The sequence below is a fragment of the Branchiostoma lanceolatum genome, chromosome 19 (genome assembly GCF_035083965.1).
Source record: "Branchiostoma lanceolatum isolate klBraLanc5 chromosome 19, klBraLanc5.hap2, whole genome shotgun sequence".
Classification (NCBI taxonomy): Eukaryota; Metazoa; Chordata; class Leptocardii; order Amphioxiformes; family Branchiostomatidae; genus Branchiostoma; species Branchiostoma lanceolatum.
In genome coordinates this window covers 9,183,749-9,198,494 of record NC_089740.1, presented here as the reverse complement: position 1 = coordinate 9,198,494, position 14,746 = coordinate 9,183,749, and the positions used below count along the sequence as shown (strand labels likewise).

The 14,746-nt window shown below is 40.3% G+C and overlaps 2 protein-coding genes across 5 annotated transcripts; both read right to left on the bottom strand.

Annotated features, from left to right (window-relative positions):
• Positions 1-90: 90 nt before the first annotated feature.
• On the bottom strand, positions 91-4,119 carry LOC136425258 (indolethylamine N-methyltransferase-like). 3 transcript variants are annotated; one of them, XM_066414075.1, is made up of 7 exons: positions 4,001-4,119; positions 3,532-3,688; positions 2,925-3,034; positions 2,282-2,379; positions 1,773-1,928; positions 1,115-1,194; positions 91-515 (listed from the first exon to the last, which is right to left on the bottom strand). In XM_066414075.1, exons 2-7 carry the CDS (start codon positions 3,677-3,679, stop codon positions 325-327), a joined length of 783 nt encoding a protein of 260 aa, XP_066270172.1. In that variant the 5' UTR covers positions 3,680-3,688; positions 4,001-4,119; the 3' UTR covers positions 91-324. The 3 variants fall into 3 exon arrangements, with proteins under 3 accessions (XP_066270172.1, XP_066270174.1, XP_066270173.1); XM_066414077.1 differs by having other exon boundaries at positions 3,951-4,011; XM_066414076.1 differs by lacking the exon at positions 4,001-4,119 and adding an exon at positions 3,863-3,959.
• A 1,096-nt stretch (positions 4,120-5,215) lies between these two features.
• Positions 5,216-13,456, bottom strand: LOC136425256 (deoxyhypusine synthase-like). 2 transcript variants are annotated; one of them, XM_066414071.1, is made up of 11 exons: positions 13,260-13,456; positions 11,789-11,900; positions 11,175-11,291; positions 10,511-10,672; positions 9,715-9,826; positions 9,125-9,231; positions 8,349-8,435; positions 8,035-8,140; positions 7,380-7,483; positions 6,654-6,779; positions 5,216-6,045 (listed from the first exon to the last, which is right to left on the bottom strand). In XM_066414071.1, the coding sequence occupies exons 1-11, from the start codon at positions 13,289-13,291 to the stop codon at positions 5,953-5,955; spliced, it is 1,158 nt and encodes a 385-aa protein (XP_066270168.1). In that variant the 5' UTR covers positions 13,292-13,456; the 3' UTR covers positions 5,216-5,952. The 2 variants fall into 2 exon arrangements, with proteins under 2 accessions (XP_066270168.1, XP_066270169.1); XM_066414072.1 differs by having other exon boundaries at positions 11,789-11,871.
• Positions 13,457-14,746: the final 1,290 nt, after the last annotated feature.

Sequence of the window (14,746 nt, the reverse complement as noted above, 5' to 3'; positions counted from 1 at the left end):
CACGCAGTTTGCAGTATACGCGATTACGCGTGTACTTTTATTCGATACTCCAATTTTCTCTTGGCCTGCATCACTTTTGCTTTGCACTGGGTTCTCAGCACATGATTTTGACAGCAATAATGTATACAATAAGCGAAAAATGATAACAGCTATCATTTATTTTGTAAGTTAAACCACACGATAAATACATGTTTACGTCAAAAGATAATCATCATCAACTTACATCAGTACTCCCCGAGTACTCCGGTGAGGGATACTAGATAAAGCTTTTTATTTACTTTTTGTCATTTTCATATCTGTAAACAGATGGCATCTGCTGTTGCGTTACATTTTCTTAGCGGTTAGATGGAGCAGGGCAGTGACGTCACTAGTTGTGTAGTGCTCCCGTTTAGCTGCAGGGTAGTACGAACACTTGACGTCATCAAAGCCTGCGTCGGAGATCGTCTGCAGTACAAAATCCACGTCAAGCTTCACCGTCGGGTGTCTGACGCCACCAACTGCATAGAAGCTTGCACCTTCGTGAGAAAACAAAGCAACGTTGCTTACCATTCGTTTTCCTACTGGCACTTATCATTTCTGGTTTTAAAATCAATTTTGCAGAGGTGATGCTGATATTAGCAGCTTGTGTCTGGCATTTTTGTGCTGTCCAATATCGCAATGAAAAGAAACACACAAACAAACAAACGGCATGATAGAAACTTGCACCTTCGTGAGAAAAGAAAGCAATGCTGCATTACTATTCGTTTTCGTGCTTGTGTTTATCATTGTTGCTTTAAATGTTCATTTTCCAGTGGTGACGCTTATAATAGCAGTTTGTGTCTTTTAGTAAGCTTTACTTTTTCATGTTATTCAATAAAACAAATAAATAAACGACAAAAGCAGGCAGTTGCGTTGAGGAATGATGCAACGATTTAATGTACTTGATGCAATGTATGAAGATCTTTAAATTTACAAATACGTCTATTAAATAGACAACAAAACAGGATATCTAGTAAAGTTACTTATCAAACTGACGTACGTCAAACTTGGAGAATATCATTAGTTGTAGCAGTACCATTTTATGCCTTGGAAATTTGTTTTATGATGCTATGACAACGTTGCTAGGGAAATCTACCTATGTATGTCTGGAGAATAAGTGTCCCTCCAGGCTTCAACAAGGTGGAGACGTTCTGGACAGCCACCGTGTACGATTTCCTGTGACAAACACCGACATACAAGCATTCAAAATAACTTTACTGCACACAATTGGACAAGGTACAAATTATACCTGAGTTTGAGTTTTATTTACTATATGATAGATCCACAATAAGCCTCATAAGAGCCTATTCTTTCCGTGGTCTTCACACATTACAATCAAAACATACGAAGGCATAGAAAGTGATAGTATTCAACAAAAATAATGTAGTTCTTCGAAATAATTACATTGAATAATAAACCAAATCTGCCCCTTCAACATCACCTTCCCTGCCAACGGACTCCTGTCATCAACATCATCTTCTCTCAATAAACTATTATACCCAATCATCAACCACTGTTTTCGTGCTGTTTTAGGGACAGAAAACCTGCCCAAAGGCCACATTTTGATTGCTAGACGAACATTGCTTTGGTGGTTCTAAATGTATTAGCATATACCATGCAACGAATTAGCTACAAGATAATCTAATATGGCAAGCGCACCAAATGCAACTGTGACTGTGTAATTAGGATGCACAAGCTATTGTTGTATTGTGTCTTCATTGTACCAAATGCTGGAAAATAACATGATTCAGTACCTGTCGGTGCAGGCGTTTTCGATGCAGAACAGCGTCATAACAACGTCGAAAGGTTCCATCTGGAGCGGCTCTATAGGGTTTGGTTTGTGGACATCACACGGAACTACAGCCTTGATAGCCTGACGAAGCTGCTTCTGACGGTCTTCCCAGATATCTCTGGAAAAATAGAGAAAACTATCTGTGCTATTGCTCTTTAAAAAGAACCGACACAAATTATTCTTAGATTCCACAAAACGACTGAGGCCTTTGCACCCTTGTGGCTCTCCAAAGAGTATGATTTAAATAATTTCCAAGCAGACGTTGGGTGGATAGTTGTTTTCTGACAGTGCGGCTTTTGCGAATTTCAGTTCCTCTTGGGGAATGAAGAGGAAATGTCAGAAAAGCGCTTGGTTAGTAAATGTTATTGTAAACCCCGACATCTGTTTGGAGACAGAGAAAAAAACAAGGTAGAGAGAAAAGTTGGAAATCTGAAGGCAAAAAAAGGCCGAGAAACGACATCGAAGTCTTACCTGGTCCCTTCCATGTCACAGAAGTACTGCACATATTCACTCCAGTCGAAGGCGTCTGGGTCCCCACCAACCCACTTCTCAATCTCTGCACGACCGGACTACCGATATCAGAACAAAATCATGAAATCCATTTGCACTCCTTTTAGTTATCCCCCCATCAAAATGTCATTCAAAAACGCCCCTGCAGTTCCAAAAAAAAGCTGCTAGGGGACCCAATTTCACACCTCTTGACCCAACATGTTCCACCCAAACATAAAGACCTATAGCATGTCCAGGAATGAAGATATAAAAACCAGACGTTCCACTGCATTGCTAAGAAAAGCAGCTAGGAGGACCATATATTTGACCTTTATCATGCAAAGAACTACCAACCAGCCGGATAATTGCACCAAATACGCTGGCAAATGGGATGTGCAGTTAAGCGGATCGCAATCCGCCAATTGCTTGGCAATCCTGGCAAAAGTACCTCAGAAGTGCCGACAGACATCGTGACACCCCAATGACATTATCATTAGTATCCTGTACATCACTGTAATCAGCACAGACGGACAATACCATGACATTATCAGTACGCCAATCATCCATAGTTTTTCATATATATTAAATAGAATGCGAATGACCGCCATTTTGTATCCCATCATACCTCGCTGTACTCTGCGCAGACGATCTCGGAGAAGTACCGACTGGCGCTGATAAACTGGTAGATCGCTGGCCCACAACCGACATCTATCAGTCGCTTCCCTTTAACTTCACCTGCGCCAAAGAAAGATAGATATTACTAAGAAATTGAACCTAGTTCATCACCAGTTTAACCTGTACTTCTGATCATCTCTCCATGTTAGGAATACCTGGCTATGATATCTATTACTCGTCATCTCTAGGTTATATATTGCATATATAAATATATATATATATGTTCCTACTAACAAAATAGACTTATGGATTTTACTCACTAACTATGCAAACTAAGTACGTATTTGGACAATTTGCATGATATAAGCAAGAGTACCTGAGGTACTTAAAAGCCAAACATAATGCACCTTCATTTTATCCTGGTTTTAAGTCTCAAGCCGGGTGTCCCAATCTAAGGGCATTGCATAAACGTTATCATTTCAAACTTGTCATCCTTGAACTGTGCATATACCAAATGACGTGAAAAGTAGAAATACAAGCAGACTGAAGTGTTAACTTTAATTATCAAAATTCTGACTGAACATCCTCAAGTCAGTGTCTTAAATTGTCCTAATCACCGCTGTTAAAGACGTCGTGAAGAATGTCGATGCACTTAAGACCAGATTGCCCTTCATCTGGAATCTCACACATCAGGGGTGAGAAATACTCCTCCAGGTAACCTCTGGCGTCGTCAAGACTGCGGACGTCTTTCGTCTCCTGAGACATCTTCAGAAGCTATAATTCAGGGAAGAGGAAGACGTCAAGATATAAAGAGGAAAAAAGCTTTAGAAATAGGCGGAAAAAAGTTGTCTAGAAGCTATATAGGATGTCCAAACGTACACCCAATAAGCTATTTGGTACCCAAATAAAATCAAGAATTTGCGATACCATAACATAAGATATAAGGACCTGAAGTTACGCTACAGTACTAAAGAAAGCCGCTTGGAGGCTCACACACAATAGACACCTCCGGACCGGGCTAGCAATACCTACGCACGTGACAAATATCATCACAATCCAAACACGACAACTTCGTATACTATGTACCTAAAACCCTTGTCCACACACAGCCACGGAACGCATATATGAACACGGATTCACAAAGTAATGCCCCGTATATTCATGTGATGATTACGGGGTGAACTTCGCTACAAATAGCTCGCTGGGTAGACTCAATGACCGTTGATTACATGTATGTTCTTACTGATTGGTTGTCATCGATTCAAACGGGGAGCTGCCCAGGACAAATCGTCTCCCTGCCATTTGACGATCGATTGACCTTTTGGTAAGTCAGAGAAAGGTTGTTCGGCAGAAACCACGTGCGTGTCGTGCGATCTGCAAGTGGCACCAAAGTTGGTCTTTGACCTTTAAGTATTGTAGACACTTAGTACGGGCTTGCACCGAGTTTGCACACAGTAAACACCGTCTAAGAAAAACATGATAAGATTTCGTCCTATGCCCACTTACTCGAGAAAGCACCACGTGTACTATTTCTACTCTCCAAGCAGGGTTTTCGTAGAGCGTAATCAACCGTTTTGATTCCGGCCACGTAATTCGTAGCCGGACCGTTCAAATTTGACGTACGGCGTGTAGTGGCGTACGCGTGTAGTCACGGTGTAACGCAATTGGCGTCTGAAATTAGGGTAAAGCGAAGCCAGCCTGCCGAACTTAATGTAACAACTGTCTTTCTAAACCTAGCGTAGAGTGTTTGTGGTAGCCCCTCCCTCCCATGCAGATCGTTACCTTATTATGATAGGTACCAGTTTCCTGGCAACCGATCCCTTCAATAAGGAGGAACAGCAACATCTTTTTTATAGTTGCCCCTCCCCTTGTCCCATTAGGCGTCGTTTTCTCTATGGTATCTACAGACCTTTTAGTGATCGACTATCAGAAAACTTGCACCGATATGTTAACGATCTTTCCCTTAATTCAACCTCTGCTTTGAAATCAACCATTTTGACCTATGATTGCATTGATATTGTGCGACCTTCAAAGCAACATCGTACGGCCTTGCACTAAATAGATTCTAACTCAAGGTAATTATATTTTTAGAAACACGTGACAGGATTGTAAAGCAAAGGTCGTCATTGATTTGGACTATGTCTATGGTGTAGAAACTTGCATTCATTGAGGCATAGAAATTGTTACACGTGTAGGTAATATATTACTACCAATAGAGTTTAGTCATCTCAAAAGTGTATTCATTTTTCTTTGTACATTGTTACAAAAGATTAAACATTTGAAACAAAAATGATACTTTAAACAACTTTATTTCACCAATAATGATGATACATAGACCGAGTAACAGCATGATATGATCGAATTAGACAGCTTTTATTGATTGATTAAGTATATTCATTTAATCACTTTAAAGAGAAGAAATATATTGCTTAGAGGACATTGGTTATGACCTTTTTCCATAACAATATTGCTCTTCAAACCAAACACTTAAAACTAAGCCAGTTTCTCTTCAAACCAAACACTTAAAACTACGCCAGTTTCCATCGAGAACTACACCTAAAAGTATATAGTTTGATAACAAAAGCACATTTGTGCTACTAGTAATATAGACTATGGAATCAGAGATTTTCTTTTAGCATAATGACCTATAATTGGTACAGTATAATAATGGTACTTTTTACTTTAATGGTTAGCTAAACATAAAGCTTAAGGAAATTCTCATTGGCGTTCACTACATATGTGTATACATGTATATGTATATATTGTGTACTCCAACCTAATGCGATATGTATGTCATGTGTATGATTTAGGACTCCAGGAAGAGCAGTGAAATATCATAGGTATATACTGTCACTAATGGAGCTCTTCTCTTTCAAACAATAAACAACAAACTATAGTCAGCATTAATGATATAGGATAACAACAAGCATTTCAATTAAAGTTGCTTTAAACTTAATCAATACTATACCTTAATTTTCAATACGTAAACATCATCAACTCTGCATATAGCAGTTATTTGGATACAATGACATCACAGTTTAGTCTTGGGTTCCGTTAGTCAGAGGTTTGATGTCCTTTGCAAAGGTTTGTGACACAAGCAAGGGGAACACGAGGGTAGCATCAGCGAAAATCTGGAATAGAAAATAAGATAGAATATTGTTAAGCTTACCATCCATATCACTCTACAGACATCAATAACTAAACAAAACATGCACTAAATTAATGTCGTTAGTACAGATAGTGCTTGAGTGGCCCATGCCCCCCCCCCAACCCTTAGCTGTGAAGTATAAACAATGCATTAGATAGATATATTAAGGATTTGATTTCGTCCTTTTTAACCTCTATGTCTGCAATATTAATACTGAATTATGGCCTGACTCGCAGAGCTTGAAGTGTTTGAAAGATGAGTCCCATGAAATGATTTTGATTTATACGTTATGTTTTGGTCCCTTCACATGACTAATAGTACAATCAATATGACTGACATATAATGACAATGGCATAATGGCAAAGGTTAATCTGTGACGATAATTGACGCTGTAAAGATGTTGTAAATCGCTTAACAACAAGCTTTCGATCAGTACTCTGATCTAACTCAAATTGAAATGACCCGAAGCCTAAATAACTCTCGCGGATGTGTGACGTCACCCACCTTGACCTCTGACGTCACACTTCCGTTAAGGTCACGTAACACGGTTGTGTACGAAAAAAGCATGATCGATGTTTCCATCGCCCCTACCTTGACAGGCCTGGCGCTCTCCTTGATTTTTCCCCAGGACACGGCCTCGTCCGGACGGGCTCCCCCGTCAGACCCGTCAAACTCCTGAGCGGTGTTGATGAACACCCCGTAGTCGGCACCGCCCTTCTGTATATCAAGGAAGCAGAGATAGAAAAAATGTAACAACAATACATAGGATTTCTTCTTGATTCAGTCTCTTCGTAGTCGACACCGCTCTTCTGAAAAATCAAATTTAAAGATAGAAATACTACAGTATCAGCTACACAAAGAATATCTTATATCGTTCGTAATACAGTTTTGATCGGATACCTCCTTAGTCAGCACCGCCCTTCTGTATAAGAAACCAGAGATAAGTGATACTTTTATATTTTGTATAATATTCCAATTATAAAGTCAAGGGTTTCACAGACCCAACTTAGGTCGCAGCGAGATCGTAGCGCGATCGCCGTCTAGTGGAATGGGGGCCTTAAGGCCCTCTCTCATTGGACCCGCGGCACGCTGGCGGCGTTGCTGCGGCCGATCGAATAGACAAAGCACTCAACGAATTTTATCGACAAAAAACGAATCTTTTTAAGCTTTGTGTGTTTTGTTGTCTTTTTGGTCCTACGTGTTCGTTTTGTATGATATCCCCATAATAAAGTCAAGAGTAACACAAATCCAGTTTAGGACGCAGCGAAGCCGCCAGCGTGCCGCGGGTCGAGTTAGAGGGGGGCTTAACGAACTTACCATCTGATTGGCATTGTGGATGTGATGCTTCACCAAACCGCCTCCCATTATAATCATCCCACTGTGCTTGCTGTGAGCTGCTATGCTGTCCATCATCTTTATATCTGTATAATAAAAAACAAATAATGAAGAATGTCAACAAATGGCAAATGGGCCGATCTTCGGCGGAGTCATAGAAAAAGTTAAAACTTATACATACATCTTTCTCTGCTTAAACAATCAACTCTAACTTATCTTATTTCAAGAAAGAGTATGGTTGTTGAACACAAACCATTGGCAATGAAATATCCCCTACTGTGGTGCACAGCCATGTGACCCAACAAAGATGGGAACGTGGATTAGAATCCCAATTCTGACACCATGTTGTGTTGTGGAATCTGACAAAAACAGTAGATGCTGCTAAACCTTGTATTGTAGGATTGTGTGAGTACCAACAGACCTTGTGTGTGCTCACCACTTTCCCGGTGGTGGAAGAAGTCGTATTATTTCTTTCACGGTGTCTTGCAGCACACTATACTTAACATTCGCACTGGACTATACTGCCACACAGAATGTAAGGGATGGCTATCAGCTATCTTATAATTAATTAATTCCTGTTACACCACCCAATCACCATATGGCTTGGGGATGACTAAATATAAACACGGTGACGTACCATGCACGATGTCTAGAATCAGCCCCGGGTTTTTGTAGGCATGCATAAACAGCATGTCCCCGATAGACCCGTCAGTAATGGCGGGGCTAAACACTGGGATCTCGTTCTAAAAACGAGGAAAAGAAACAAATAGAACAAGTAAAAATCTGAATCACAGTACCTAACACAGAATATGTTGTAACTTTTCTGTATATCAATACAACATGAATCATGAAGTCAATCTATTATAATTTTCCTTGCAAATAGAAAATAGTTCTATCTTAACATATTGCATTATGAGAAAACATGATTCCTGAATGAATGAAATACTTTACCTTGTAGCACCAGTAGTATATAGACTCCGGGTTGTCGATTTCTTTCCCGAGGCGGGCGATCATTTTTGATGGTGTCCATAGAGTACCCTGTAGTTAAGGCAATTAGGATAATATGTTATGAACATGAACATCGATTCATGAATTCACATGGCAAAGTCACTTATATTTGTCAGTTTCTCTCAATGTACAAGATTATTTGTTAAGTAAAGGTTTGGTACGAACCATTTCTGGTTTTTGTTGAAAGCTGAAATTCAACTTGTATCATGCTATATATCTCTATAAGTCACGTACATGTATATAGATTCAGTTGTGGAACTCGTTGCCATCATTAAGTACAGCATGGGTATCCAAATTAGATAAATGTTAACAAAACATGCAGCTATTTGTTGATGTGTGAAGGTTAGGGGTGACATGTCGACAGGTCAATCAGTGTAATGCAACGAGCTGCAGCCGCGCTGCGTGCCTGCCGATCTGGTGTGTTACGTTGAAGGGTGGTTAGATCGGCTATACAGATGCAGATAGTTATGAATTTCTATCTACTGGTTTCCCAAAGTAAAGGGGGGGGGGGCAACATGAAAGAATGGACGGGACAGAGCATAGCTGAAGCTATGAGAGAGGAGGATGACAGAGTGAGGTGGAGGAGAATGGTGGAGCGATTAGTCATGTTAACGTTGCCCAAACGACCCACAAAGAGGCCAAGGGTCAGATGAGGTGAGGTTTCCCATAAACTAAGAGGAACGAAACTTGGCACACTTCTTAAGTGATATCTTTCTCACCTGTTCCTTTTGCTCCGCCAGCATCTGATCCAGTATGGGCATGATCCAGTCCTCGAACAGACAGTAGTTGTCGTTTGGCACCAGAAGGTTTCCTGTCCTGTTCAGTCCTGAGGTTAACAAAGCAAAAGGAGAGATTCAGATATCACTTGATGAAACATAAGCACAGAGGACAGATAAAAGGAATTTTTTTCGCTGTTGCCAATCCGTAGTGTCTAGCATAATATCTGGGTTGCTGGAAAATAGAATGAAATAGTCAAATGGGCTGAATTGTTGAACACATAGCAACTATTTATGTACTACACACACTATTCTATTTTGTACTAGAAAGCAGTATTTCATTTGTAGTGTGTACTAACGTTATGTGTATCAGACACACTTTATTACATTTTGTACTACATCATTGCCAGTGAAATACTCCTTACTGCATGCAGTGCTTGCACAGCTATGTAACCCAACAAAGAAGGGTCCGTGGATGAAAATCCCACTTCTGACACCATGTTGTGTTGTGGAATCTGACAAAAACAGTAGATGCTGCTAAACAATGTATTGTAGGGTATCATCAAGTATTGTATTCAACTGAGACTTTATACCTTTCGGTCGAAGGTCCCTGCCCTTCAAGAAGAAGTCTCCAAGAAACGTCGGTGCGAGACACTTAATGAAGTCTTCCTCAATCCCTCCTGCAGATGTTACAATGCAATCAATCTGAAACAAGATGAAAACAAAACATATTAAATATGGCTTTTTACTACCTTTTTCAGGTACAGGCATAATGGTTGCGGGCAGGTTCGGGCCAGTACCTGTACCTTAACATGTTTGGCCTATTATCTGTAAATGATACTTGCACCCAACTATTCTTTCTAGAGATATTTATCATCTTTGTATGAGGATTTAGATGTTTTGATATGGAAACAAGACTTTTGAAGGTTTTATGATAGAGATTTACCTAATATTGAAATGCATCATTGCAGAAATTGTCATTTTCAATTACGATTTGTCTCTTTGGAGGGTGTTTTAGTTTTGTTCAGGTACAGTACAGGTACACCAGATATTCAGGTCCGAACCTATAGCAAAATAATTTTACAGAAGCAGGTACAGGTATACGTGTATAGGTACAGGTACATGTATAGGTACAGGTACCTGTACCTATGCATGTACCTTTACCTGTACATGTACAGGTATAGGCATAGGAACTGCTACACCAGATGTTCAGGTTTAGACCTGTACCTAAGCAATTTTACAAATACAGGTACAGGTACAGGTACAGGTACACTAGATGGTCAGGTACGGACGTTACCTACAAAGTGTAATAGGTACAGGTACAGGTACACTAGATGGACGGACCTGTACCTTAACAGTTACCGGTTGTAGGTACACAGCCCTACTCACCATCCTATGCTGAGCCAAGAACCTGATGGTTTCCCGGACTCCAGACGACACCAGGTTGGAGGTGTAGCCCAAGAAGACGGTGCAGTCTGACCGGGGCCGGTAGATGGGGTCCAGCTTCTCCTCCTCCGGGCTGAGATTGGCTGGCTTGGACCTATGCTCTCGCTGCAACCATGGTAACAACAAGTGTTGAATTTCATCTTCAATAGGCACTTCAGGTAATAGACCGATCCTGACTGTCAATCACAATAGCAGTTCAAACAATGATAGCATAGCAATGAGGCAGTAGCTTAAAGTCCGGCAAATTTTCACATCTTTATGTTTTCTACATGACGTTGTATTTTGCATTTCTACGTTTTGACGAAAGGGCTTCATTTCGGATCAGTCGGTCTATCATGATACTGACAAAGCTAGAAAGTGACATTGACAAGGTTGCGCGTTTATAGAAGAAACAAAGTCAGTTTATTTGTTTTAGTCGTTCTGGGGATATGAATTGATCTCCTCGACTCAACAGGTCTTTCGCTCTGGATAATTCTTGCATTGCGACCAGGCCTTCTAAAACCTTCTTGTGCTCTGCTGAAATTGGAAATAAAACAATTCAGAGAAAATTAGATACGTGCAATAAAGATGTATATAGATATTAAGTTAAGCATATGATTCAACTCACCATTTTGTTGATCTGCTCGATGGCCATTCCGAAGTTGCTGGCCTGGAACCCTGTGGTCAGGTAGTGCTTGACCACTCCGTCAAGGTTCACCCCTGAGTTGAAGTCATATCCTTCGATCTGCAGATCCGTAGAAAAACAAACAAGTCAGGAAAAATACGCAATAGATAATGGAATGGATGCAAAAGTTGAAATTGCAGGTGTAAATCGCCTGGATTTTGTGCTATCGCGCTGATTGGTCCATTTCGTCAGATCCTTTCAGAAATGATTTTCTATCATCATCAACATGGCCGAGGCGGTAGCCAGCGCTCGTTTGAATGGCCTTGAACTTGATTTCTGTTGATTCAGAGTAGTGAAGCAAGTCTAGATGTAGAAGTGTGCCAATATCCTAGACATTTAAACAGCTGCTAAGATCTCGCTAACTTTGCCCTTCGGCGCCTAGCATAGGGATAGGCCAAGAACAAATAAGCTCTTTTTTTTTAAAGAATGTAGAGAAGTTTGCAAAAGCCACATGAATCTGAAGTCCTGACAGTGGGTGACAATCATTATGCATTTTTATTTGGTAATAAATTAGCGATATTGTGTTTATTTTTCTATCATTATTCTACTAAACTTACCTTGATTGCATCATCAGGCATGTCCACACTCTTGACCAACACGTGCTGTTCGGCTTTTGTCGCTGCGTCCGCCATTTTGAACTCTGTCCAACGAGAGGGGTCAAAGGGAAAGCTAAAAACAGACCCGAAAAATAAGACATAAAAGCAGGCCCCATTGTTGCTGGCTTTGGAAAGGGAGTCACATCAATTCCCTCACTCGACACTTAAGGGAAAGATGAGTACATAGTTCGGGACGTCCTCCCAGATTGGAGATTAAGATGGAGGTCACTTGTTTGAAGAAAGTCACACCTCAAGCACGTACGTGAACCCACCACGCCCCTTTCTGATGTGAGTAGATCAAACCCACCAGGTATAAAATACTGCCTTTGTCATTGGAAAAAATACCGAAACTTATAATTAGCCCCAGTCGATTGTAACACTATATCAAGGACTTATGCTAGCCTTTATTGTATTAGTAATTAGGATGTTAAGTTTTATTCTCGATTTTATTCAGCTGGTACTTAAGGTACAAATCTGGTGTGTTACGCTCAAAGGTGGATTATCCGTTATGCGAAGCAAACAAATATAACTGTCGACCCTCTTAACACTGTGTATACTTTGTACTTGGCTCGGACGGGTACAAGGTTAGGTGCAGGTGTTGAATCGATCTATATTATCTCATCAAAATATAATCTCACCAAATTGTATTTATAATCGGTAAAATAGCTCTGTTTCTAACAAAATTGCACAAAACATCTAGTGGTATCCGATACGTTATTACAGTCAGTTAAATCTTATGCGTAGTGAGCTCTACTAAATCAAACATTGTTGTGCATTCTTTACATAAACATTGCTCTCGCACATATAGTACACGAACCTGTAGCCATAAATTGAACGTAGAAATCGGAAAATATCATTAAAAATTTCCCATTTTGTCCAAAAGAGATTAAATATGATCTTTTCTTTATCATTGGTTGTATACGATATGATGATAAACGCTCAAAGCTGATCACTTGTTACAATCCGCTTGCTAAAAGAATTTTTCATATGTAATCCTACAGATAAAATCAATCGCATTCTAGGTGGAAATATACTAGATAGATTATTGTGTACAAGTAGGTAAATACATCAAAATTTTTCATACCTTAGAATCAGTAGACTGTAAACGTTCAACTTAATGTTATGTTAATTTATCCATATATTTACCTTACTAAGTTGATTCGTTTGTATCCACGTGGTCGTTTGTATGTACTGTATAGTTGTAAAAGACCCTACGAAAGTCGCCGTACTTTTGTTATACCAATAACGATTACTGCTATAACTGCTATAAGGTTATAGTCCAACGATCAAGTATTTCAAGATTTTAGGTTAGCAACAACAAACGGCAAAATGCTAGCTACAATATACTATTGTATCCTACAGATAGGTCACTTGAAAGCGGTAATATTTTTCATGATAAAAGTATCAAATTTCTCTACAGTATAATATATACCTGTGGGCTGGCTTGTCGTGTGTTCTGGGCATGTATCAAAGCTGTTGAGGTAATGTCCAAGCAGTACGGTGCGGACTGGAGCTTATCTGGCTGACTGGAGCTTATCTGACTAGCATAAACGATTTTCGGTGCACCGTGTAGATCTGCTTGGAGATTACTGTTGAGGTACTGCTCTCCAAATAACACCGATTGTTTGATCACACGTGCTATACTGCTTTGTTTACTTAGTCTAAGAGATCTTCTTGTGCGATAGGACAACTTAATGTGGCGCGACCTGCACATGACTGGTACCGGTGGGTACCGAGTGCAAAGTATCGATGGCATCAAGAGGGTCGACAGCTAAACGCCCCCTATTGGATCTCTCTTAAAACGCAGGCATGTGACATTTATGTGGATTTGTTTGTACTCTTATCACCTACGCCAGGAAGAATGCGTTCTCGGGTCTATATGTGGATGTCTGTGTGTTTGTGAAAACTATAACTCGGAAAGTTATGGATGAGTCTTTATGATGTTTGGTATTTGGTAGGTATTGATGAAGAAATGGTTAGATTATAGCCCCCTAGCGACTTTGTAGATGCTGCACGACCTTAGGTTTTGATATTTAGCTGATGTATTGTCACGTTTTGGGGGATCACTATGATTGTTTTCTAATGGACTTAACTCCAGCATTTCGATACTTATTCTATTCCCGCCTATACAGCCCATTTCCATCGTTGACTACTATTTTGTCGTTTGGCACAACGCGCGATGGATCCAATCATTCCCACGATATAACAAACAGGTAAAAAGATACAAAAAAAACGTTCTGCTGCAGTACCAAGTTCAAATAACAGGGGGCCTAATACCGACCTTGACCCTTGACTTCCCAACACCTACCCACATGCCAAATATCATCATAATCCATCCAGAGGTTCTTAAGTTATGCTGACTACAAAAATCCGGAAACACAAACACACAGACTGACACAAAGACACACAGACACACACACAGACAGGCCCAAAACAATATCTCCCTTTTTCATGGAGATAACCAGTCTATAAGCTAGTATTTGCTATGTGTCTGCATGAACATAGGTGGCGCTTCAACGGGCGGCAAGGGTGCTACATATGGCTCCTCGCGCGGCGCCTCAAAAGTATTTTTTTTTAATGTCAACTCGTGTTTCTTAAAATCGCGAAGTCATTCCAAATGTATGTGAAGACGTCCGGATCTGCCTGGCAGAGTGTTCGTAGGACCGAAGGCTGATACCGTGCGTATTTCAGATGTTTACAAGTCCGTAGTATATACCCTAATAGAGCCTAATCTGCAGTACCGCTCCCGGCCGCGCTTAGAAAAAGCGTTAAAACGACCGTCAAATTGCTAACTTTCGGTCTTTCCGTGAATGGGGTAATCGCGGAAGGCTCGCAAAGGGGTTTTATTTTTTCATCCTCATTTAACCTTGGCTTTAACGACTTTAATGAAAACGTATGACTTAAACGACTAAGATAAGA

What these genes read in the sequence shown, in the direction of transcription:
- LOC136425258 (XM_066414075.1), bottom strand. Translation starts at nt 3,679, where the DNA reads ATGTCTCAGGAGACGAAAGACGTCCGCAGTCTTGACGACGCCAGAGGT. An exon ending in TCTGCGCAGAGTACAGCGAG is followed by an intron (nt 2,380 to 2,924) that starts GTATGATGGGAT and finishes TGATATCGGTAG; the next exon opens with TCCGGTCGTGCAGAGATTGA. An exon ending in GAAAACGCCTGCACCGACAG is followed by an intron (nt 1,195 to 1,772) that starts GTACTGAATCAT and finishes TGTTTGTCACAG; the next exon opens with GAAATCGTACACGGTGGCTG.
- LOC136425256 (XM_066414071.1), bottom strand. Translation starts at nt 13,291, where the DNA reads ATGCCCAGAACACACGACAAGCCAGCCCACAG. An exon ending in CACGACAAGCCAGCCCACAG is followed by an intron (nt 11,901 to 13,259) that starts GTATATATTATA and finishes GTCTGTTTTTAG; the next exon opens with CTTTCCCTTTGACCCCTCTC. An exon ending in TCGAGCAGATCAACAAAATG is followed by an intron (nt 10,673 to 11,174) that starts GTGAGTTGAATC and finishes CCATGGTTGCAG; the next exon opens with CGAGAGCATAGGTCCAAGCC.